Genomic DNA, 26,901 nt, shown 5'->3' with positions numbered 1-26,901 from the left:
ACACAAATTTGATATATTTGTTAAAAAAAAGACAAACTATTTTATTTTTTTTCTCACTGTGCAATGGATGTATGTAAAAATGATAAAGAGCAAGAATAACACAACCTTGTGAACACTGACCTTGGTGTCTGGGCTGTTATGAATTATGAAGTCATATTTATTAATAAACCAGTTCAACTTTAGAATGGATAATTGATACAATAACTGGTGTTATTCTGACACTGAGCATTTTTGTACACACAACCACACAAGCATCGTCTGATATGATGCTTTTTGTTCAGATACTGTTGTGTTGGGTTATTGGTCAGAACTGACTTTTTTATTTCAAAGAAATCATCAAAAAAAGAAACAAAAAACAACAAATGAAAATAAATAAATGTAAGAAGGAACAACAAAAGCTCCTAGCCACACACCCAAGCTGAAATAATTCAAGCTTCCATCAGGAGTTTATTTTCAGTTCAGCCCAAGCACCATCATATTTTTAATCAATTATGCATCACTGCTGTGTTGAGCAAGGAAAGACAGAAATAATGAAAAGAAGACTCTTCACTTCTTTATCATGATCTGGGGAACAAGGATGTGGATACCATGCACCGAATTTCAATTTTCAGCGTGGACAAACAGGGACTTCATGTTCACAGAGAACCTCAGTGGTTCCTGAACGTAGAAACCCTCCCGGTATGCAACACATAAATGCTTACAGGCACTTGTGGTTGAAAATCAAAGTTTTAATTGTGATGCAAACATTAGTGGTAGTGCAAACAGGTCAGAGTTCACACCAAGAGTTCACACCTGGTCTCACTGCTGAACAGCAAAACGTGAAAAAACTGAAAAACGTTGCTTTTATTTTTGTTCATTTTGTTTCATTCGAGGTAATCCTGTGAACTCTCTTGAACATGCACAACAGGGTTGTCCAGATGTGATATTCATATCAGAAATTGGTCCGATATCATTCGGGGCCATCTCCTTTGTCCTCTTCCCAAGAAAATTCTTTGTCCTTTATGACCATTATTGCAAGGAGGATAATTCTTCTTAAATGGAAATCACCACAACCTCCTTGTTTTATACATTGGTTGAGGGATATTGTTTATTTTCTTAAACTTGAGAAAATTAAGATGTCACTACGGGGTTCCTCTGACAAATTTGCAGAAATCTGGCAGCCATTACTACACTTGGTTGGTCAAGTTAATTTTCATTCTGTCCCAGTCTAGTCCTTTGTGTATGTATTTGTCTGCTCATCCTGTGTCCTTTCCCTTGGATTTTCTCTTTCTTATGGTTCCATATTTACTTTCCTGGGCACAAACTGTACTTTTTTAGGTATGGCAGAATGCATCTTCATTTTATTTATTTCAAAGACTTTTTCTTATTGCCTGGGAGTGATTGGAGGTCGTTTTGTTTTGTTGTGTTGTTTTTATAACTTAAGGGAATTGTATGGTTTGTTTTATATGTATTACATTGTAAATGTATGGCTATGCAATTCCTGTTAAAAACCAAATAAACAAAGTTTGCAAAAAGAAAAAAAAATTGGTCCGATATCAGGCAAAAAATGAGTATCGGATTAAATCTCCAATATAGGAATGAAGATAGAAGAACTCCACCCAGGATGTCGCGTTGGTTAGACCGCACGCTACATACAGAGGCTCCAGACCTCAACAGGACGTCCTCATTCAGGTCCTTTTCCACATGTCTTCCTCCCTTCTCACTGCCCACAGGAAATCTAAAGGAAGAGCTGGCAGAACAATCAATAAAATGCTGCCTTTATGGTATCAGACTGAGGTTTAGACTGGATCATATTACTGAACAGGGCACACTTTTCAAAGACTAAACTAAGATTTGATACTTGCATAAAACCCATATGTCTTTCTGTTCTGTTCAAAGAAAGCTTATTTTGAGTTGTATGTCTCAAGGCCAACATGGATCATGAAAGATGGATGGTAAATGATGTGTGTGCTGGCTCACGATATGCAACACACAAATGCTTAAAATCAATGTTTTAACTGTGATGCAAACATTCATGGTAGTGTAAACAGGTCAGAGTTCACACCGAGCTTTCGTTCTGCTCACTGCTGAACAACTCTGCTAATAAAACAGATGAGAATAAAATCCTTAAATCACTGTGATTCTTATAATTGTCCTAAAGCCTAGAAAAGTTGCAACGCCTATCATGGATTAGAGAACATTTCTTAATTAAAATCTAAGCACTGGTCTGGGTCTAGATAAAACTTTATTTTAATCTGAACACAGAGAGCAGCACTCTGTCATGTGGGAACCTATGCACTCTAATAGCAATTGAGAAAATGCTGAATTAGATACACATTGACAGCTGTTTGACTATAATTTTAGAAAGATTTGGGCATGTCACATATTTGTTACAGATTCAACCCAAATCTACACATTGGCAGAGCTGGAGGCAATAAAGCAACTGTGGTACGCCTGTTTGCAAAGCAAGGAGGTATTTTTGTCATGTGACAGACTTGGTTTATGAGGATTAAATGAATTTGAGAAAAACAAATTAGATATAGTTTAAGCACACACACAATTTTTGTTGACAGCACCCCTCAATTCAACTTGCTAATAAAACTGACAGTCCATTGGATCAAGAACATGCAGATAAGTGACAGGCAGGAATATGTGAAAAATAATAATAGTTTAATGTCATTAGATGGACAGTTGATAGTTTTTGTAATTATTGGGTCTTTTACCTGAAAATAACTTTTCAGCCAACATGAATGAAAACATGTCAAGCTCCTAAAAAATGAACAGAATGAATTCAAATGATGAAATATCCTTGGATCTGAAGAGACAATTTGGACCTATTTAGACCCCAACCCTTACACATGAGTGGCTGCTGATCCAACGCCAAGCAGAATTCCCAACTGCTCATTTCCACACAGTATCTCAGACACATCTCATTCATAAAACTCATCAAGTGGTTCAAGCTAGAAGCTAATCTATAGCATGAATGAGTGAAACCATTTCATTGTCAACTTACTTCCTCACTGATGGTCAGACGTCTGCACTCACAAATCAATTGTGACTAGCTGGAGCTTTAAGGGACTAACGTCAACCCTGATTGGACCAGGCCTTGCTTGACCTTTACCTTAATCCCCTCTTATTTAAAAGCAATAAAGGTGAATAAGGACAAAGTAAGGAGAAAGTGTTAATGTGTAACTTAATGTGTCCCTGCAGAGGACTGAACACTCTGAGGGGACCGATTAGTTGGCATCTTTAAGACGTGGGTCATGTTCATAAAGTCGAGCTCAATCTCTGACAGACTGAGCTCTACTGTGCAGTGCATATCAGTGCAGTATGGAGTTGAATGTCCAACTTCTTAGAAGAAGTTAAACGTTGTGGAAGCGCTGATACTACAATACCATCTTAGCAGGGTGACTTCATTCATACTGCTTTGCTCAAAAGGAATTAAATTTTAAAGTGAACTGAAACACTGCCAGTGAAATCTGGTGCTGTAAATCTATCTGGTTTCCTGATGCAATAAGCAGCTGTGAGCCTTACACTGGGTCACTGCAATGCCCATACACACCTCCTAATGTTGAGCTAGGCTGTTGTGTTGCAGTATTTTCAGTAACACTTGCAAGTTGTTCAACATTGAACTGTCTCTCACAGACAAGAGGAACTAAAGCAACATCTGGCAACTTATGTTGTTAATGGAAACCAAAAGCAACAAAGAGTCCACACAGATCACAGAGGAGACGAGGCGATGAGCTGACCATCACAAACTGGCCAAGTTTGGAGAATATACATAAAATAAAAGTCTTCACCTTTCTTTGGGCACTCATCCAACACATAGCTGGCGTGTTCCCTTAATGCTTTAATGCATGTTTGAGAAATCCTTTTATCTCTATGGCAACCATTCAGCTGTGCAAAACGCACAGAGACCGAGAACAGCCTTCTACAACAAAGCTCCTCCTCTGAGCTGCAGTTTCCAAACTTCAGAGATCTGACCCCAGCTCCCTCAGACTAGCCAGCAGCAATTAGGAAACAGCTGGTGCCACTGCAGATCTGTTGAGCTCCTTATTTAACCTACTTTTCAGTGTAACACTGGTGAAAATGTTGTTAGCGTTTATATTGGAGTGATGCTTTGATGACTTCCTGATGGCAGAGTTCCAGAAAAAGGATGAGACAGAGGCCCAATTTTAATATTTTTTAAGCTATATTTGGTATGTACAGCATTTTTATAACAACTCGGTACTGAGTTGGTTGATTATACTATAAAACGATTCTGCCATTATGCAGAGCCTCACAAACACATCAACACCTCTTGACCTCTGGTCACATACAGCCCTTTAACGTTTATAGTTGACCGATATGAACTTGATTATAGAAGCTATAGAAGAAAAATACTACTTTAACAAAAAATCCTAAAATAATATCAAAAAGCTTCAAATGCAATAAACACGAGTTTATCTCATCTCTCCAGTCAAGTTCACAGTGATTTTGAGTCGATAGGGCACATCACTGATCTGTGATTAACAGACGTTTGTTGCACAGCAATCAGTTGAATCATTAAAGCATGGACACCTCTAAAACACGTAGGACAGTGTGCTTTGAGGACCAGGGATGGGAAACACTGGCTTGCAATAAGGTTGACAGGCTGTCATCTGGGGACTATTGAGGGAGGAAAAACAGAAATGCATTTGGCTCAGATAAACAGATAAACTATTAAGAGAAGCCAATATTCATTGACAACATCCATGAATATATTGCCGTGAAAGGGATGACAGTAGACATAATGAAAATAAAGACTAAAGTAATAAAATAACATAATAATAATAATAATAATAATAATAATAATAATAATAATAATAATAATAATAATAATAATAATATAATAATAATAATAATAATAATATAAAATAAACTCAAAGGTATGCAAGCAAGTAAATAGAGGTGTCAAGGTTACAATATGAATCTAGCTATAGGTTTCCACTTAGATTCAAACGTCTCCATCTTAAGTTGGAGTCTTGATGTTGTTTCCTTTTTAATTCTGATACTGGGAGGTTGTGGACTTAATCAAGCATATGTAATGCACTTCTTCACAATCAGAAGCAAAACTCTAATCAAGTATTTATTGTCATTGTCAATCATGTTATCAAATTGTATAATTATCCCTAAAATATATACATAAAATATATAATAAATGCCTAAAATGCTTTTTATATCTGTTTGCTCATTTTTCCAAAACTCACCACCTCATCCAATAAATTTTAAGATCATTTGCAAAAACACATGGGAAATGTCTCATTCTATTATGGGGAAATCTAATGCAGACATAACCTAGGAGGTTTGCAGGTGTAGCTTTAACAAAAGGTGACTATAGAAAGTATTAACTTGAGGACTCTGAATGCCAATGCACATCAGACCAAAACTTTGAAAACCATCTATCACTTATCTTTGGAATTGTCGTATTGAGGAGCTACTGCCCTTCCTCTGCTGCACCAATTCAAACACATGAAGTTGGCAAAAGACATTTTTGATGGTGTTCTTCAAAAAAAAAAAAAAAAAAAGTCTCTTGCTGCTACTTAAATTTCAGAGAGAGGAATGCTTGACCAATCGAGCGCGGAATGCTCCACCGATTGAAATTACTACCAGAGCCCCTGGAGCATTGATCTCAATTTCTGCAGGTTTGAGTAAACAGCACCTTATACGCCTACAAATCAAGTAATTAACACTTAAAACAGAACTGAGCTTCAACGGGATCAAGGTTGGATGTCGCATTTAATACGAGCCTGAAGCTAAATTGCAAGGGAGAGCTGTGGAATAAAGGTGAAAAGACGAGAGAGAGAGAGAGAGAGAGAAATGATCATTTGAACTGTGTCTGACTAGTTCCAGGGTGTGAAGGAGTTGCCCTCTGAAATACCAATGAGACACGCAGACATTGTCAGAAGCTGTGCACACTTTCACCATTCTCCTCAGAACTACGCAGTGCATGGTTTTCTTTTTTTCTAATAATAAAAGAAAAAGAATGTTGTGTACCACCTCTGCTGCATAATCTCATCAATTCTCTTTTGTTTTCCTCTGATAATTTTCATTGTCCTGTTGTATTTTTGTCACGCTCTGATCTCTTCCATTGTTCTCTGTCTGTCTTGACTCGGCTCTTCTGTTGCAGCGTCCTCAATTAAACAGAGGGAGCCTGTCAGCGGCAATTCTCTCTGTGTGACTGTGCCCAAGGCAAGTTTCTCCTTTAGGAATAGATTTTACGGAGCTAAAGGTACAGGAAGATGAATATTTAACAAATACATACAGTCAGGAAAAGAAAAAAAAAGGGATTTTGATACAGGCAAACTAGACACTAGTCTGTTCCAAGTTCATCCGCCTCCAAGGGAGGAAGTGAGGCTGGTGCAGATGTTTAGCAGCTACAAAATTTCTATTGCTCCTTTCTGATCTTCTTGCTATGAAAGCAAAAATATCAAGAAAACAGCTTTATCTTCAGTCCATTACTGGGTTCTAGTCATTGGACACTGGCCTTATCAAACACAGGTCCAGGAATCTTCAGAATATGATTCTGAAAGTTGTTCAAAGGATTTTCTATTAACAGCTAATACACCACAGACCAATCATTAAGTGCAAACAGCTACCAACACTGCAAGAGTAAGACTCCTGAAATACACAGCAGCACTCCAAGAATTCATGTAGATTTCAGACTCTGTATGTGGAACTGAGGAATTTCTTCCAAGAAGAAATACAATAGAACCTGTGGACTGCTTAATTTGAATGCATGAATCAAATCCATGAAAGAGTCAAAGACTTTGACGGTACTATGATCCACCAATTTATTAACCTGAAAGTCAGGTTAAATACTTTAAAGACCTTTTTAACACCACCTTGAATGAAATATAAGATTTATAAAACTATGAATACACTGGGTGTTTTGGGGATCCTGCTATATTACAATCAAGCAGAGTAAAGAGTGAGACATTTCTGGGTCAGTTGATGGCTCTCCGCAGTGGCTTTGTCCTCACACTGTATGTGGCTCTTGACAACCACAATTCTTGTAGAGACACACTTAAAAGTTTTCATGTTATTCTGCATAGGAAACACCCAGCCTCTTATGGGTAGGCAACTGAAGAGAGCCAGTGGCAAAAACCAACATCTTCTACTCAACGAGGTAAATTTGCACTTAAAGACAGACATATGGGATTCATTCATTTTCTATGGAGCTTCACAATGTGGCACCGATCGCTAGCCATTCTCCAGCCAACCACTAATGACATTCATTCATTTCTGTGCTCATAAAGCACAGAAATAAGATCAACATGCTATTAAAATTATTTCAAAATGAGGTTATAGTGAACCGACTGCTCTCCAAAAGACCTTGGAGGGAAACTATTAAGATTTTCTATCAATAGAGTGCATGAACTATTTTATATTATTAGGACTCAAATAGTTTAGCAATGGAATGGAGGAAATTAATAATTACACTGTGGATAACAATAGGGAAAGATGAATTATAGAAAAGCTGAATGTGCATAGATTTTGTTTTACAAACAAAACAGTTTCTCATAAAATTGTCATTTCTTGGCTCTATAACTAATCCACAATTCAAGTTTTTCAGACCAAAAGCCACCAGTGAATCCTGTTTCAGTCTGTTGTCTTGAAAAAAGCCACTATTTTCAACCAGCAAAATGTCACTGTGTGAAGGATGGGAGTGACACCAGGCCAGTAAACCTTTGGGGATTCTGTCAGACCTGCACTTCTTTTTATTCCTGTGCTTAGCTGAGTGTGACAGTCATTTCTAAATGAGCAGTCCTGGGGCCTCTTCTGAGGGGTCAGTGATGGTTTTTTTCAGTTTGCTGGAGGTAGGTTGATAGCCACAGCCCAGACGACCAGATAGGTACAAATGATCTATAACCACATCCTGCTCGTCATATTCAACATTCTTGATAGTTCTGTGATTTGGGATTTACTGATCGTTGTCTATGTGTCATTTAAAATGACTTTCTGAAGAAACGTTATGACAGCATTTTCATTTCATTTTTCTTTGTACTTAATAAACTATTTGAAAATGAATTATTCCATGTTTCATCAAGCAACTCGTCCATGTTTGTGGCCGCTCCCACTTTAACTTTTTAACTTCCCTCATTCATACACAACGCAGCATGTACAGTAGCTGCATTTCACTTACAAATGTAAGTAAATCTTTGTTAATGTTCTGCTGAGTGCCAAAAAACTCACAGCAACTTCACAATTACTGTTTCCGTTAATAAGAAATAAAATTGTAAATGCATAATAATAATAGTTCAGTATTACAATTTGTGCAATTTTATGGTTAATGGCAACACAAAAGGTTGGAAAAATGAGAAATTCTCCAAAATGAGGAATTCTCCATTAAATATTTGGTTCTTTCAAATGAACTGCTAACATATCTTTTGGGTTCAGACATTAAACAGAACACGATAAAGAACTGCAGATTTACTACTGGCACAAACCTTTTTGTTTTTCCAGACATTGTGTGGCTGGCTCCACCAGAGCTCTCACAGCATCACAGTTCATAAAGTTGCGTGTCATTCCATACAATGTTGTGTGAATGTGTGCACCTGCAAGTGTAGTAATCAGGGGCTGCATACAAATGTGGAAACTACCAGAATACAGTATTAAATCCAGTTATTAATCCATAACCATTCTGCAAAATCATTTCCCCAAAACAGAGCTTACATAGCTGCTCCCAAGAAGGAGGGGCTTGTTGCTCCAATCCCATAATAAGACCTCCACGTCTCCTCTGATTGGCTGTTAGGTGATGAGTGCTAGCACCAGGGCTGGATTGTGAATATATTCAGCTATGAATATATTATTTTTCATAAAAATAAAAATTATGGTCACTGCCATAATTTTTAGTAACTTTTTGCATGAGCAAGGTTATTCATGTGTAGTTTTAATTTATATTTCTTATTTTGCAGTTGTGTTTTTTTTAGACATTAGCAGAATATCTACAAAAATTTGTGCACATTTGTAATAGAAACCAGTTCAGAGCTGGTTTGCTGCACTGCATCCTCTCCAGTTTCATGAGTGATTTTAATTTCATTTTTTTGTGATTCCACCGATCTGGCTGTACATTTTTATTTTTTATCATTTAAAAAAAAAACATTGTTTTCTGTGATTGTAAGTGAAAGTGTGATCACTTAAGACTCTATTTTCTATGACACTTCAAATTATCTTGAGACCTTTTTAAATCCTTTACAAGTCATGCTGATTTTCTCAATATTGTTGAAACCTATCTTAAGTAAGCACATGTTTAAATATATTAGAAAAATATGCAGGCTTTGTTTGCATATCCAGATTTTTTCACAACCTTTTATTCCACCCACAAGCCCGGGTTGTCTCTGGGTGCTGTTGGACTCTGTCCGGTGTGGTGGACTCTGGCCTGCTGCTCAGTCTGAACTGTTTACATCCTCAGTTCTTTCTAATGTCAACACTTGTGTTTATTTGTGCAAATATTCTTACTTCTGGAGGTGTTAACGATCACCTCAAAGGTCTGCTGCATGTACACCCTCACAATTACAATACCAATCAGTCTAAAAATAAAATAGAAATTAGTTATTAAATAGTTATTTACCCACTGTTGCAAGATTGTAAGTTATATCACCGTTGAAAGACTTGGAGCATATATCTATCTACATGTTTGTCAGAGATTTATGGATTAATGAAACCTGTGCAATTTCAGCAGAAAGTTATCTAACGTCTGAATGACTGAATGTGGTTTGAAAAGGTTTTTATGTGAAGAATCCCAAATGTAAAAACAGGATAAAATTGTTGCTTTCTAAAGTTTTACTTGCGTTGCAAAGGATAATTTTAAATAGGAAATGACTTGGCAAAACTCCATCCAGTTCCAGCTGCAACCTTTCCACCACTGCTCCACTGAAAAACAACAAAAAACTATTTATATGCTGTCCTTTCCTTCCAGGTTGTGCTTCCTATTAGCACCTAATGCAATGCATCATGCAATAATTACTACTACTGCTTCTAAGTGCTGTGTGTTTACAGGCCCCTGTTAGTGTAAGTGTGATAGCATTATTCCAACAGCTTAAATACCTACTGCTTTAGTTTACTGCACTTCTAAGAGTTGTGGCAACAACCTGACACATTTCAGAAATAATTAGAAACATCCGGAAACACACAGATAATGCTTTGTGTAGAAACACTATAACACCCAAAGTAATGAGTCTGCTGCATGGACAAAACAGACGTTAATGGCACTCAGTAGAAAAGTCTCAATGCTGAGTTGACCAATCCTTTGCAGCAATGTTGTGAAAGCTCTGGTGGAGGCAGCTGCATATTATCCAAAACCTTCATCCTCCTCCTACTTCCTGTCATTTTCTCCATCGTTTTCACCAGTAGTAACATCCGGCTGTTGATCATGTGATTTCTGCAATGCAGAAAAAGTGTTTTCAGTGCTTTCCATTGAAAAACGTGAGTTTTTTCTAAGTTGGAGTGTTTCCATAAAGCCAATTTATTGTCTAAATTTATATTTGCACAATTCTGTGGTTACTGGGAATGCAGCTAGAGTTGTGTTTAAATTCAATGACCTACAGAGAGCAGCCAAATCTTTCATAATCGTTAGTGGAAGCAGAAGCCAGTGAGTTGAAAGGATGTCTGAATACCTTTGGCTATTTAAGTTGTTGTCATGCTGCTTAATTAGTATATTAGTAAATGTCTTGAACAACTGCTCTATCTTCATTTACCCAAATCAGAGGGTACATACAAATGTGGCAACTACCAAAATACACTATTAAATACATTGCTTCCCCTCCAAAAATACATTAAGCTGCAGTTTTAAACATTTATTAATAAAAAGAGCCTGAAAACCTGAAAACTTCACTAAAGATCAAGACGGGTGAAAAATGTTTAGCTCTTCTCACTGTGATATCAAAATCTTTTGTCTTTTTTTTCTCTTAGAAAAGTAGCAATAAGACTGTCTTTCTTAAACGTTTTGCTGTAGACATTACAGAAGTCGACTCTGACCTCACTGCATCACACTTGGCCAACGTTTCTATCAACATAAAGTGGTGTCATCATTCAGAGTTAACATTATCAGTTGCATGGTTTTGACTCCTACTTGAGGATTCTTCTTCACAATCATCTGTTAGCCTGCAGGTCTTTGCATCCTGCAGGGCGTGGCCGCAGCACTATTTGAATCTCCATGTGGCTCGCACTCATCAGGGGCTCGTTTAGTTTCTTATTTCTTAAAACACACTGTCACCATTAGAAATCGGCTATCGTCTATTAACATAATACACAATGTAAACGGGGTACAGTACAGACTCAAACAAAACATGCTTGAAATTATTTCTTAAAATGCATTAAAGCATAATTAAATGCTTCTTAAAATTGGTGACCACCTTGTTGCATCTTTCTACTGTCATATTAATTAACATATATTTATATTTTGAGGTTAAAAGGCCTCCTTGCCATCACCTCCATTTCCTCTGTATTGAATTCAAGTTACAACTCCAGAAAGTGTTACTTCCAATAAAAAGAAACATGTTGAAAAAATAATAAGTGAGGAGTTTAAACCAAAATCTTCCATGGTTATCAATAATTTTGGGCACCAAGCAGGAAAATAAATTATCTCAATGTGATTTTAAATTTTTGTCCAACTTTTTAATCTATGGATCCGCTTGTGAAACTTTCATTTCACCAATTTAAATATCAGACGTTCATCAGACAGGTGAGGTTTCCTGCCATAGAGGACACACTGACATTCCTGCTTATTGGTTATCTAAAGTTGTTTCTGAAAATATTTTCAATTCTAAAGTTTTACGATATTCGCAACAAACAAATGACTGTTGAAATAAGCCAAATTCAACTCAACTGCAAACCCTGAATAAACATTTACAAATCAAGTGTTGTTCCAGGCACACCCAATGCAACCCATCCAACCAAGGGTTTATGAGTACGTTTCAGACAGAACACCTGCGATAGCTCGAAGTCTTGACAGGGACATTTCACTGTGAGAGAATCGGTGGCTTCTCTACCTTCAAACTGGAAACCTAAGAATATTAATGAACCTGAGACCTTTGGCCAGGAGGCCTGGACTGAGATCCCCAGGAATTCAGTCTGAATTATTCTCAGACTGCATAAGTTGTGAAACACTGAATTTTGTGATGCTAGATGTAATATTAGCTGCACTGAGTTCATTGAATGGTTCTTGTTTCAATTGATTATTACAAAGAGATGCTAGTCTTTTCATGGATGTTGAATTTTTTCAGGTGCAACACTACACACACCCACACACACGTCAATCATTTAGTTAATCTTTTTCCATACAACAGTCACTGAGAACAACAAAAGCTGTAGCCTCAAAGCTGTAAAACACATCGACTAAGCCCTATCTTTATCTCCTGTCAACATAAAGCCAGATATTTCTCTCATTTTTTTGAATCACAGGTTTGTTAATAACTTGTTTTCTGTTTGTTTTTTCAGAAGTTCAAACTTTCTGTATGCAAAAGTGCAAGGCTGGGTTCCCCAGCTGAATGTGAAGCCCTAGGCTACAATTTGAACCTTTTACCAGGAAAACATCTTAAAATTCAGTCACTAACTCCTCCCAGGCTGTAAGAGCAAAGTAAACAACTTTAGTTTACAAGACACTAAGGAGAGTTTGGAAATATACCAGCTTTTTATCCTTATGTGTATGACAGGAGAAAAAAACATCAGCTGAACATAACCTTTGTACCTCTGCCTTTTCAGAAATTTTAATTAGAGAGGGGCAATACGTGAAGCAGTTGCTCTTGATGTAAAACTGTCTAAATTTCACAAATCTTATGACCAAAGGACAGCAAATTCTCAAATGAAGAGGACTAATTTAGCAGCTTTGATAACACATACATACATATTTAGAAACGTTGGAAAACGTGTTCTAACCTTTTCGATGCCAAACAGTACTGAAAAGATCAGAGAGCAAAAGGTTAAACATGACACAACTTTAATAAATATGGAATGTGTTTCTTCAGGATATTCCTCCACAATTTTTATGTTGAGGTTTCAAGGGCAGAGTGGAACTAAAATATGGGGTAACAGAGAACTCACCAGAAAGACACTTAACTAAACCAAACAAAACGTGTCCTGCCACCCCCTCACCCAGGGTGGCGCTGCACCAAGAACCACTGACGGAAAGAACATCAAAAGATCTGAAGAAGGCAACTTCCTTCTTCCCAAAGTGTAAAGAAAAATGGAGTGGCATGAGATTTTTAGGGTTGCAGGATTCCTCATTTCTCTCACAACAGGAGTATTTGTTTTGGTAGTATTTACCCAGAATGCCCTCGCTGCAGTCTGCTTCACAACAGCCAGCCTTACAAACATAAGCTGGCGTTCTTCAATCTATCAGATGCAACTGAAGCAACACTTACCTAGCAACGCCATGAAGCAGATACAGATGGCAAAGAGCGAGCTGAAGCTGAGGCCCACCTCCTCTCGATAAACAGCTAATGTGGTCTCACAGTGGCGCCCTCTGTAGCCCTCCGGACAGTGGCAGGTGAACTTAGAGGGTGACTGGGCCACGCAGGTTCCCTGGTGACAAGGCCGCGTAGCGCATAGCGTGTACACACAGGACTTTTTGGTGCCATTCACACGGATCATGTGACCAGGAGGACACCTGAAAAACATGAAAAAAATCAGGGAGAAAAACAAGAGCTGAAAAGAGATTTAAGTAATTTAAAAACAAAAAACCACCCCAAACATATTCAAACATTAGTTGTGACAGTGTTTTAATATGAGTATGAATATGATTATAAAACCTGAGCTAAGGTGGCTAGTCTAGCAGGAAACAGAAATGGAAAAACAGAAACATTTTTTGCTAATAGGAGTACAATGAGGACAGTTTTATTTAGGATTTACAGAATATACGTTAATGTAGGTCTGGACGGTGTGGCTTAAAAACCTACCACAATATGTGCTATTGATTAGTTTTTCGTTTTAAATATTGTAAATACGGCCAAACTGGAGGTGAGACCTTTCCTCCCTTACACACAGTTTTTACTCCACACTGTTGCTTTTTATTTTTAAGCAGTTATGAGTCACAGTGGCAAAACCTCAAACTGCTGCAGCACATGTTCCTCAACAAGCTGTTGCTCGATAACCAAAGAGGGAGTTTGTTAGCATATGGCATCAACCTTGCTTAACCGGCCATGAGTGGCCCGAGCTTTTCCTCTGCCTACAGCTCCCAGAATGCTGAGCGGTTCTAGACCTGAGTTCAGTGAAATGATCGAATATTCTATCAGATGTATTTTCTAGTTGCCATGTATTGATTATGTGCCAATTGTAATATATTTCGCTCTTGATTTATTGTGCAGCACTGCATGAATGCACACAGTAATAATTGAAACGCATGACACACTAAATCACAGCTGTGGAAAACGCAAACCCAATCTCTGGTCCATTTTTAATCTTATTTTAATTTTATTAAAAAATTTAAATAGTTTGGGGATTAAAACTATTCCTTTAAATGTACTTTGGACAGCTACTTTGGATCATTTATCTGAGAAAATTTGACTCATTACCACCCACATCTAATCTTATGGAATATTTATTACAACTTCCCACCAGTGGAAAAAGTTAATTACTCCTTTAATCATTGATCTTACAGGGATGTAGACTTTAATAGAGAAGGAACGGCGGGAGATGAAAACGCTGACTGTGGTACTGGCAGTAACAAGGGTGATTTTATGCAGATGGGGCCACATTTTCTGCTTCACTTCAGAAAGCACTACTGTAATTAAAAGCTCATTTGGGTGAAGCAACTTAAACAAACACTTTATGAGAGCCGCATCTCATTCAGTGTCTACGGAGCAGTTCTGGGCGCCACATCCTGATGCTATCTGAAATGAGTTCTGTGTCTCATCTCCGGTAAGGCGCTCATGCTTTGAAATAATGGCTTAACTTTACAGAGAAAGAGCCACAATACATTCTGAGCACAACTTTCATTTATCTCATTATTGTTTGTCTTCTGCCACTAAACAAAGAAATGGAGAGTCAATGTAGTGTGTCTTCTGCCAAGATGGGTTATTATTCTGCAATCATGCTCACATCAAAATAATCTGTTTAGCTATTTACATTTGTTGGATTGTCAAGAAGTGTTTCCAACACTATTATTTGTATAAAATGACATCTGTGATTCTTTATTTAGCGAAGAGGAGGCATGTGGTAGCTTAGCTCTCGCTCTAGCAAACAGAAAGCAGCAAAGAAAGGTGGACATTTTGGATTCTTTTCATTCTACATGATCCATATAACATTAGCTCCTTCCTGCTTCAAGATAAAATTAAAGCCTAAATAGTAATTCGCTGAATTCAATTTTTTCTTACAAGTAAGGCTTAATAAACTATAATCTTATCCAAGTTCACTTGCTTCAATAGAGTAATTGAAAAAAACATTGTACAGACAGTGAAACATTTTAAGTGATAATATCAGTTATTTCAACATAGTTCAAAAACACTTTGCTTATCCTAAAAGTAAATGAAATGTTGTCATAATTTCACCCTGGTAACCCATGCTGCCATCCCTGTAGTGATTGGATGTTGTCTGCGCTGCAGCAGATTTTTGGAACAAGCACTTCCCCTCCAAAACAGGGGGTGGCAGAAGGGTACTATCAATATACTCTAATATTTATTAAGCTCGCCAGGTCTTCTAGAACAGATTTTCAGTTTCAGTGAATTATTTTGAAAGTACAGATATTGGGCCCTGAAGTGGCCCTGGTGCTGATCAGCTGTTAGCCACTCCTGAATTAGCAATGGTCCCAGCCTGGAAACCCTTAGCACAAGTTTCTGGCTTCGCCGCTGTTGAAGAAGCCTCTGATGAAGATGCTGTTGCGATTTATTGAAAATTGGGTCTCTATCTCTCTAAAACTCCTGCTCTTTCTGAAACTCTGCCTTCAGGAAGTCATCACAACATGGCTCCTATTTAACATCGTTTTTTTTTTTTTACCAGCATTGCACTGAGAAGCAGAAGCTTAGAAACTGAAGCTCTGAGTTCAAACTTCTACCTGAGTCCACCCAGGTGTTTTGCACAGGTGAATGGTTGTCATGGAGATTAAAGAATTTCTCAAACGTCAATGAAAGAATCAAAGCAACACTCCAGGTACGTTCTGAAGGAATAACTTTATAAAAAATTCAATAAATTAGAGAATTACTGCTCTATTTACTTATATTTATTGGGAAGAAACCACAGAAATTCTTCACACCTAAAAGTGAGAAGCAGTTCTGTTTTTGGTGGGTGTCAACCATTTTATTTGAGGGAAAAAACATTAAAAAAATCAATAGAGTCTCACACTCTTTAATGTGAATTATAATGTAAGTTGTCACTGTTTCACATCATGGAAGATACACACAATGTTTGTATACTTTCACCGTTGGGAATTAGGAAATCCAGGAATGAGGCAGACTATGAAATATGGATTTTTTTTTTCCTTGAGAGAAACAAAAGACGATTAATATGTGACCCCCTTTGGAGTCAACAGTGAAGTCTCCAAACATCCAGAGTCAGCAGTGGGGCTGTGATGTGAGCACACTCTGGAATCCATGTTGCTGGACTATGATGAGCGACTAGAAGCTCCTACAGTTCAGTCTGACCCATAAACCTACAATTATCTCCAGACTTTGAGACTCTAATGAGGAGCAAAATAACTCTGATCTCAAATTAATTCCTGTAAATTCCAGGTTTTGATGTTGCCATCACAGGTAAGATTGCACTCAGTGTTGCTCTGGAAACCATTTTGCTGTATTTCATGTTTCTTTTTAAGGCTATTTTCTGCAGAGCAGAAAGTCTGAGAGATTTAATGCAATTTTTATTGAAAAAAAACCAACCCAAAAACAATTCAACACTGGTGAGTGTTTAGACAGTCAATGATGTTACAATTCTGCTTAGCAGCAAAAACAAAGGAATGGATTGTCTGAGGCACACTTCAGATTTAATTTCTGCTGTTCAGAGAAAATGCCCTCAATCCCCATAATACTGGTAAGAAACACAGTTCCAGAGATATTTCAGAAGATAATTTGCTCTGCTTGGGGATTTGTGTACCCTCTCCAAAGCTCTGCACTCAGCGTTCATTATGCCTGGCTGCAGACTGTGTAGGTGTTGAACGCAGGACAGCTGTCAGTCAGGCAGACATCACTGCCTCTCTTGTGGTCTCTCTGTTAACACTGCTTTCATTAGCAATGACTAGAGTCTGTGCTTTGATGAGTTTCTCCTCCTAACCTGTCTTAACAAAGCAGCCATTATTCAAGGCTAATATTTAATAAATGGACACATGTGTATGTTTGTAGGGATTTTCCATTGACATCTATTCATTTTTGCAGCCTAGTCCTCACCAAAAACAGTACTTCACCTCATGGGGATCAGGCATTGCTCCCTGTATGTGTCAGAAAAATGGTTCCTACAACTTATCACATACATAGCATACACATACACACATTTCATATTCACATGTATGTCAGACACATGCTACGTTGGGGTGTAGTTGCCACTACACACAAATAGTTGTGTTAGATTTAACTTTTACTATGGACTTTTCAGTGATCTGATAATAGTTATTTTTATACATCAGTGTTGTTAATCTTTCATTGTGTAATGATTTGGTTTCAGTTGTAAGGATCACAATTTGATAAACTATGAGAAACTAGTTTTAATTCAGAATCTGATTTTTCTCTTCAAACGGTCAAGAGATTCTGTTGAGCCTAAGAGACTACAGGAAAAGACAGTTAACATAAATAGAACATTTATTTAAACCTCATGTATAAAGTTTATATTTAAACAAAACAAGGTTTGTGCATAAAATTAACTTAAATTACCAGTGTTAGATTAGCTTAGATGCCTGGCTTTTTCCTAAATGAAATATATAGAAAACATTAAGTAGACTAAAATCAATTTTTGAGCATTTTGGACTGATCCATAATTCCCAGAGCTAGGAATTGCAATTCTGCATCGGACGTAAACTTTTAGCAGCTTTGTTGTGTATAGATGCTGTTTGGTACTGTGGTTTTTTTGTTTTCATTTAAAATTTCCCCCCCAAATACAAGAATACAATTGTAGTAGAAAGTATTAGATACATATGTATCTAATATTAGATATGTATGTATCTAATATTATATATTGTACATATTCAGTTAGGTTAAAAGAAATTGCTTTCATAAAGCTGCACCAAATATACTAAATTTATTCTGACTTCAGTAAAAATACAAAACATTTATTGAGAGTGCATTAGCAACAATATGTAAGTGATAACCATTATTATTATAGTAATTATGTGTTAACAGCTTGGCTTATTACAACCATGCTTCACTAACTTCTGTGTGTTCCTTTAGTGAACTGGAGCAGCTCTGGGCTGTGATTGGACGTTGTGTGGTGTTTTTTTTTTGTTTCCTCTTAAAGTTGTTCTTTGTTTTGTTTAGCATCAGTAGGTTTAGCTTTGCTACTCTCTATGGAGTTTTGTATCTAGATAGACAGGCAAGTTCATTAAGGAGAAGTTCTCTCTTGTTTTTGACTCAAAAAGATTCAGTTAGATTAAAATACCTCACAAAGTATTTTTACTGTTTTGATTTAAATGGAAGTCTTATAAAGAAAGTCCGTAATACACTGTAAAAAAGGAACCTCAGGGGTTATCACATTAACAAAAGAATATCATGTACTGTTAACTAAATAATTGCATGTTTGAGCCAAAAACATGATACAATCATGTTGCATAAACAAGATATTCCACAACTTCAACGTTTATAAAATTGAATCATGTTGAGCGAACATGATTCATTATAGTCAGACCGATCCTATGCTGAAGACCACGAGTGAGATCACGCGATATCACGCAAGTTCACGCAAGATTACGGGAAATCACGGGATATCACGCGAGAATACGCGAGACAATCGGTTTTTTCTCGCAAATGGAATAAAATGTATTCAAGGTGAGATAACGTGATTCAATTACGTCAGCTAGATCTTCCGCCAAAAAAAAAAGAACGTCGGGGCGTATTACATTAACAAAAAAATATCATGTACCTTTCACACAATAATGTTGGGTTTGAAGCGAAAACGTGATAAAATCATGTTGGATAAACAAGATACTCCACGACTTCACATTTATAAAATTGAATCATGTTGAGCTAACATGATTCATTATAGTTAGACTGATATTGTGCTGACGACAACGAGTAAAATCACGGGATATCACGCGAGAACACGCGAGACAATCGGTTTTTTCTCTCAACTGAACTAACGTGATTGAATGACGTTATCTCAACTTGAATACATCTAATTCCTCAAGCTCCCAGGCGTCTACCAGAGGCCTGGGAGCTTGAGGGTCCTGCGCAGTATCTTGGCTGTGCCAAGATATATATATATATATATATATATATATATATATATATATATATATATATATATATATATATATATATATATATATATATATATATATATATATATATATATATATATATATGTATTTTTTTTTTTTTATTATTTTATTCAATATCAATATTTGTCAAAGTTAATCTAATAAAAAAAAACACAGTGACGTCAGTTCCAAAGCGCTATTGTGTCAGACTCATCTCCCGCTGAAGAGGATCCAGCGACATCAAGAGATTACGGAAAATCACGCGAGATAACTGGCTTGCACCTTGTTGGGTTTTTTCAAGGGCAGAGGGGAGATTCCTGGCGTGCATCTACTTAATTTGAAGAAGGTAAGAGTCAAACTATTTTCATCTAAATCCATATAAAAATATGTAACTTAAAATTTCTCTACCATTTGCACCATTTTCTACTTGTTCCATACTTGTGTCACATTATTTCATGTTCTGTAGATTAAGTCGGTTAGGTTAAGGCAGATAGCTTTTTGTTTACATTTATCGCCGCACCATGTTAGGTACATTCTGTGCGAAAAAAGTCTGCAGAGCCATATGTAGTGTACAAAGCTGCTGCCAGAGACACAAATGGACCCCAGAAATGTCACAGTTTTGCTCCTCCTGAGCTCCCTGGAGGTTTAGTGGATTTTTAACACACTGATCTAACATCAGTCTATTTCTAACTATTTTAATTCTATTTCAGTAATGTTACTATGGAGGCAAATGTAGATACACACACACACTTTGGTACCTTTCTATCATCATCGAGATTCTTAATTAATTATGGTAATAAAAAGTCCTACATTTCAGTCGGTGAAACCTGCAGAAAGCATTGCTTTCTGAGCTTTGTTAAATGTTCCTTAAATACCTGTTAGTTATGGATTTCTAGTATATTTTGTCAGGCTAAAACTCTCAATGGATTATCCATTATTACAGACTTGAGCTTTCTATTTTTTTTCTTTAAAATACATATTCCTCTGCTGTAAAGATGTTGGGGTTTTTTGGACTCTTCTTTGTTGTCCCCAAATAATTGTAGCTCAGAAACAATATTGAAGTTCATTGGTTTAATTTTGAAATGTTGATGTTTTTTGTGTTGATTGTTTGTGCTCATTTTGACCTATGTTACTATTGCTTTCTACCATGTTCAATTCACCATTGTTCTGCACATATGTGCTTGCATACAAGTGTCCAGTGGTTATATTCATGAGGCATTCAAGGGACTTGTACTAAAAGATACAACTCAGTTCAGTATGAATTGCATATTTTAATGGCTGAAAATATATCTGATCTCGTTCAGAACATCACCTGATCACCTGTCTGTAATCCACCTGCTTAATGTTCTGGTCAAGGGGCTCATCGGCTATCAAGTTATAGATTTCAGTGGCTAATAGTAAGTTTTGCCAGATCTAAAGTGACTGAATGTAGTGTTAGAGAGCTTATAAAGCTAGGGTTCAGCTAAACATTTATTTGGCCAGTCTGTTTTATTTGTCTTTATTTGCGTGGGGATGTGGAAATGTAAGGAGTGTAGTCTCTCTCTGTCTCGTAGATATGACCTGTTAAAACATTTTACACTTAAACACCGGCATATGCGACGTTACCCATGCCCACACATAGACTGTCTATGTACTTGTAAGACATGGAATGCTTTGCATATTCATTTAAGTAGAAGGATATAGACTGTGTTGACCATTCTGTACTTTTCACATATTTCTTTGGTGATATATTCATGTCTTTATTTAAACCTCTAACAGCTTCAGTTAGATGTTTAAATGAGATGTTAAACTCCATTTTAGTCATGGCATAATGAAGGGATACTAACAATTTTAAATATCTTTCAAATAGACTGCAAGCCACTGATCACTTTTGTTGTCACTTCCTTTGAATGTAGCTATGTTTTCAAGTGTGTGAACCTATACTGCTGGAGTTTTGAGATTGTTCTCATTGTTTTTTGATCTGCATATTTAGGAAGACACTGCTGAGGTCAGACGAGAGTGCATCCTCAAATGTCTGTGTGTACCTAAATGAAGATCCAGAGAAGCTGGTGAGGAGAGTACATGGTATGTTAAATTCTCTTTGTGTTTACAATAGAACTCCTAAGAGTTGTTAAAATACTTTCACCAACTAAGGTCCATGAGTGACTCAATCAATGTCAGTCTTAATTTATTTATTTAATTACATGTGAATTGTCTCTCCCCAATACCCTTCCCTAACTCCCTTAGGACGTTGATGAATGAAATGGCCAAAGCCGAGACTGTCCTCGGAATCGTCATTTGAGCAGAGGGTGCAGAGGCTGCCGATGCACATCTGGATGTTGGGATTGTCCTGGAGGAGGTGGAAGTTATGAACAGCTTGGGCAGTGTATCTTCTGCAATAGTGATGCTGCTGGGACTAATCTACGCACTAAACTTGAGCTACCCTCAAGTTTAGTGCGTTCAGCACTCAACTTGCTCAGTAACTCAAGCATACCTTTGAAGTAATACAGAAAATAATAATGAAATTGGATGGAAAGAACTTATCAAAGAAAGCACAAGTTCTCAATATGAAACTCGCTGCTAAGTTGAGCAAAGTTTCATATGGAAAATGAGTGTTTAAAGTCTGCAGTAGAAAAGATTTATATTGTTACAGTTCTCTAAGTTGAGCAACTATACTGACATGTTTTATGTTGTAAAGAATTGGCTGGGAAATGAAACTGTAACCTTTTTGTAGTTGTTTTTTTTATTTCAATGTCCAACTCAGCTGTGTTTTGTGCTGTGTAAAAAAACGATGTATAACAATTCTGAAAATACAATTGTGTTGTACCTTTTCTAATTGTTGAGTGTTCTTCCTACACTTTCACCTAGTGCTATCTTAAAATGCTTGATTAACGCTTGAAAATATGTCTTTGAATTAACGTCATGAAATAATGGAAAGGATTTCCACACGATTAACTAGCTGTCTTTTAGCATGAAGCATATTTGTTGAGCTAACTTACTTTTAGTGAGTTGGACCTACTGAATCAGGTAGTGTGAAGGTACCACTGTAAAATAAGGTGGTTTCAACTAGATTTACATTCATCTTAATGAAGTTACATCAATGATTTGGTCCTAAACATTGCAGAGTAGTTGGGCGGGCTGTATTGCATTACACTGGGTCACACTATAGTAACTGAGTTAAAGGAACCTTTAAAAAATATGTTGAGCCAACACATTTCATTTGAATTTGAATAACCTTAATGAATGGAGTTGAGCCAACTCATTTGATTTACAATCATCCATTGCCTTACCATAATTCTGGTTAAGCCAACATATTTGGTTTAAATTAGAACAACCTTAATGAATTATGTTTTGCCAACTCATTTTATTTATATAAGAATAACCACAATATATTACGTTGAGCCAACATGTTTGATTTAGAATCACCCATTGAATCACCATTGTAACAAGTGGAGCCAACACATTTGCTTTACATTGGAATAATCTTAATAAATTAGGTTGACCTAACACATTTGCTTTAAATAGGAGTAACACAAGTACATGGTGCTGAAATAAAGCAAAGTAATCAGGTGGAAATCCTTTCCATAATTTTTTTATGTTCATCCAATGACTTATTTTTTTCAGTGTACCTAATGAGTGAGAATCAGGCTTTTATCATCATTATTTTTAATGCAACATAACATTTGAGCCACTTTCACTTGCTTGTGTTTTAGTTGTTGAAATCTGCCCAGCTTGGCGTCTCTAGCACCGTTTAGATGAGTAGTTTCAGATCACTGGTCATAATAACACAACCAGAAACACATTTCACTACATCATTCATGACCACTGGCCATGTGCACGGTGGTGTAAAACAGGAACCAGAGCTAATGGCTAAGCGGTGATCGGAGTGCAATGGGGGGTGACTGATCAGAGAACGACACAGTTCCACTGCCACAAATCAATCAGGATGCAAATCAGCAGTATTATTATTATTTTTTTAAAAGTCTGCTTTTCCTCCTTTCCACAACAACTTTGCATACAGAGTCTCTGGGAATGTTGACGCTGGAAGGATTTTCCCAGAAAGAAAGGAATACACTCGTCTAAATTTACATCTGCATGTGAACTAACTCCTAGTGAGCGAGTGGGCTACATTTGGAGACAGATATTCTTAGCGCTCCCTGAAGCCTGTGCTCAGAATTTCAGAAATACAATAAATAGTCATTAAAACACACAAAAAAACAGACCTAAATTTAACAACTGCCATAACTTTAATTTATTAACCTTAATCCACTCTTTTTTTCAGTGTTAAAAACAGAAGTAGAGTCATACCCAGCTTTAGCAAGTTGTGGCGTTTTCAGATTTTAATGACAGACACAGCAGATCTTCCAGAACAAGAATTCTGATCTGTTGCTAACAGGAGTTAATAAAAAACATTTTCAGCAACACATTGCTCTCAGCAATTGCTTGTTGGACTTTTCTTCTTTTTTTTTCTTTTTTTGGAATCTAAAAACTGCTAGTAAAGAGAAGATGCCAACTGTCAGTGCCTAATTGTGTACATGCATGTTTAAATGGGCAGCATTGTGTGTTTTTCAGGCATATAATGCCATTTTACAGAACAATTAAGTAAACAAATCAACTTCTACTTGTTATGACAATGCTGTATATATCAGACATGACCTGAAGGAAATTTGACTTTGAAAATTAGCACCTTGAAATTGGGACTCTGTCTCTTTAAAAACTCCTGTTCTTACTGAAACTCCGCGTTCTGGAAGTCATCACAACATGGCTCCTCTATTAACCCTTTAACAACGCTGTTACCAACATTGCACTGGGAAGTAGCTCTTATGATGATGTGCAGATCCATCAGCCCTGAGAAGAAGCTACAGGTCCACTGAGGTTGAACGGTTGCCGTGGAGATTAAAGGATTTCTCAAACATGCATGAAAGAATCAAAGCAATACTCCAGGTATGATTCTTATGAGGGCATAGAATTAAAACTTGATGAAAAGCTCAAAAAAGTCCATTTTACATAATACTGCTCCTTTAAGCGTGTTCGTGGTTTCTTCATTAGGCTAAATGGATAGCTTTTCTGAGCTTAGGGGCTCGGTGCCAACATTTATTGCGCTCTCATCTTTTACCGTTTAGTTCAGATGATGGAAAATGGAACAAATGCACTGGATGAGAGTAGAGAGGTAGACCGTGCATTTGGCAGAGGTAGAAGGTTAGAAAACTCATGAAGATGAGTCATAAAAATATAACAGATGAAAGGAAGAGCTGCATGTGAGAAAGAGCTTTGTTGGGGGGAAGGTAGATGGATAATGTGGGTGAGTGGATCAGGGAAATGGAAAAAGAAAGCCAGGGTGTGGATGGGGGCAAGATTAAAAGCTAGAAAGCCAGAAGGCTGGACACACTGATTAGACACTGATGTTTCCAATAGCAGAGAAATTGCTGAGGCTACTGGATGTGACTGAGAGTGCCGTTTGATTGGGTGTGTGTGCACCGCGCAACGTTCCCACTGATTCTAATGAGTGGAAAACACAGAAGTGCATATGAAATGTTGATCAAGCAGAAGTTGGAGACCCATCCAGGGCATCAGTCATCCACAGAGAGCATCGGTCTCAAATGATTCTGTCACCAGGCAACAGCCTTTTAGGCTCTGATTAGTGTCTATGAAGGCAGATGTGTTGGTTTTGACTTTTGGAAGGCGGGTTTTATGGCTCTCCACCATCTATGTAATGTTCGCAATGCTTTTCTATCATTTTCATGATACATCATAATTAAAATAAATATTTATGATCACATTCTAAGTGAAAATATGACATTTTAAAAGTAGGCAACTGTGAGTTTTAGTGTGCAAATCGGTTTAAGTGTATGCTCAGAACAAAACAAAACTTATGTTGTGGAGATTCAATAAGGACAAAGTAAATTAAATTCAATTTAAGATTTTAAAACGGTCAAGATCAATGAAAATTAAGTGAATCTTTTTTTTTTTTTCACTTATTAAATTTTCTGAATTAAGAGCTTTAAAATAAGTAACGTGATTTCAAAACACTCATCCCACATCACTATCAAAAGGATTACTAAAATGTTGTAGAGGCTGGTAACTCTAAGGAGCGAGCCTGGAGGTTAGTCTAGAGGCTAACATGTCTGCAACAAACAACAATACATTTGTTTCAGGTTAGCATGGACGGCTACACTGCATGTGCAGAGGTACAGTCCCTCCAATTAACCCCATGTACTTAGATTTTTATTACAAGGCTATCTCTGACATCACTTCCTGTTACTTGTTATTGTGGGTCTAGTAGTTTCGTAACAGTATAAAATAATGCATAGAACGACATGGCTGTGGTAACATGGGGCGACCCAATGAGGCAACAAAACAAAAATAAAAATTCTGAGGCATAAAGCAGTAAAAAACAAGCAGACAGAAAGTGGGCTAAGGAGAAGGTTGGAATACCAGCAGCAAAGGTCTAAAGCAGTGGACTGAACTGCAGGCAAACCGGCCAGTTTCCCGATGGGCCAATGGTGAATTTAGACCAGGCAGAAAATTTTTTAAATTATTCATTGTTTTTTAATTATGATGCTTATTGGTTAATAAAACTGGTAGATTGGCCCATTGACTGATACCAGACTGGACCAATTGCAGCAGCTCAGGGCCACGCCCTCTCCCTCAATGGCCACAGCTGGACTCAAGGTTGGGAACTGAACCTAACATGGCCGATACCGGCAACAAATCACTAACAGCCTATAATTTATAGGCCATTCAATACCATGTAGAGTGTGTGTAAAAATGTAATTATAACTTTACAAACAATTTATTTATGTCACAATTTTGCAGCCTAATTGTTTGTCTTAATATAACAGCAACACACCTAAATAACAACAGCCAACTAAGAATAGTTCGTTGTTCTTACCCCGCTGAAACTCTGTCTCAGCGGGGTAATTAGAAATAAATGGAAGATGAAAACTGTTTAGAGATCCAGGGAAGTTTCTGGAAGCAAGCAGTGAAGGGCCAGTGGACAGGAAACAACAGGACTCCTCTGAGCAGCTGCTGCCGTCACCTGGAAGCCATTTAATAGCCTTACTTTATTTACTCATGCACATTTGTTTCACTAATAGAGCTGAAAACAAAATATCTAAAGAGATTAATGCAACCAAAGATGATATCTCAGCTTTTACTCCTAAACAGCAGGATCCTTTGATTCCCATCATTTCCCAAAGTATTTGGCAAAATTGTGTTATCCTTGATGAATGATGGCACTTTACCTGAGAGTTTTATTGTAAATTGTATTGGGATTTGAGTGTTCACTGAGGCAATCTATGAAACTATTTTTTGAAGAGCCTGGAAGTATAAAACACATTGATTCCTGCGTACAATGATGGTTATTTAGTGAAGCAATTTTTAGTATGGAACATGTAATACTGGTGTCTTCAGCGGTGATGTGCTAGACCTAAACAGAAACACAAAAATACAGTTATGTGAAAATGTGACTGCATGTAGATTAGTGTGAAGAATTTCTTGAATCACAGAGAATTCATAAGAGTTTGTGTGAAATAAAAGTCATAGTTGGGTTCACTGAAAGTGTTTTACGTTTATTGTGCACAAGGCCCAAA

At 37.1% G+C, this 26,901-nt stretch overlaps 1 protein-coding gene across 1 annotated transcript in view; it reads right to left on the bottom strand.

Annotated features, from left to right (window-relative positions):
* si:ch211-186j3.6 (neural-cadherin) overlaps positions 1 to 26,901 on the bottom strand; it is a 295,346-nt gene that overhangs the window by 18,421 nt on the left and 250,024 nt on the right. The window contains exon 35 of the mRNA XM_055060057.1: positions 13,362 to 13,606. Within this exon, the coding sequence (XP_054916032.1) occupies positions 13,362 to 13,606 (245 nt within the window). The remainder of the gene's footprint in view (positions 1 to 13,361; positions 13,607 to 26,901) is intronic.

This window comes from Poeciliopsis prolifica, unplaced genomic scaffold (assembly GCF_027474105.1).
Source record: "Poeciliopsis prolifica strain line A6 unplaced genomic scaffold, Auburn_PproV2 SCAFFOLD057, whole genome shotgun sequence".
NCBI lineage: Eukaryota > Metazoa > Chordata > Actinopteri > Cyprinodontiformes > Poeciliidae > Poeciliopsis > Poeciliopsis prolifica.
Note: the sequence above shows the minus strand (reverse complement) of the source record. Positions and strands in the feature narration are given on the sequence as shown.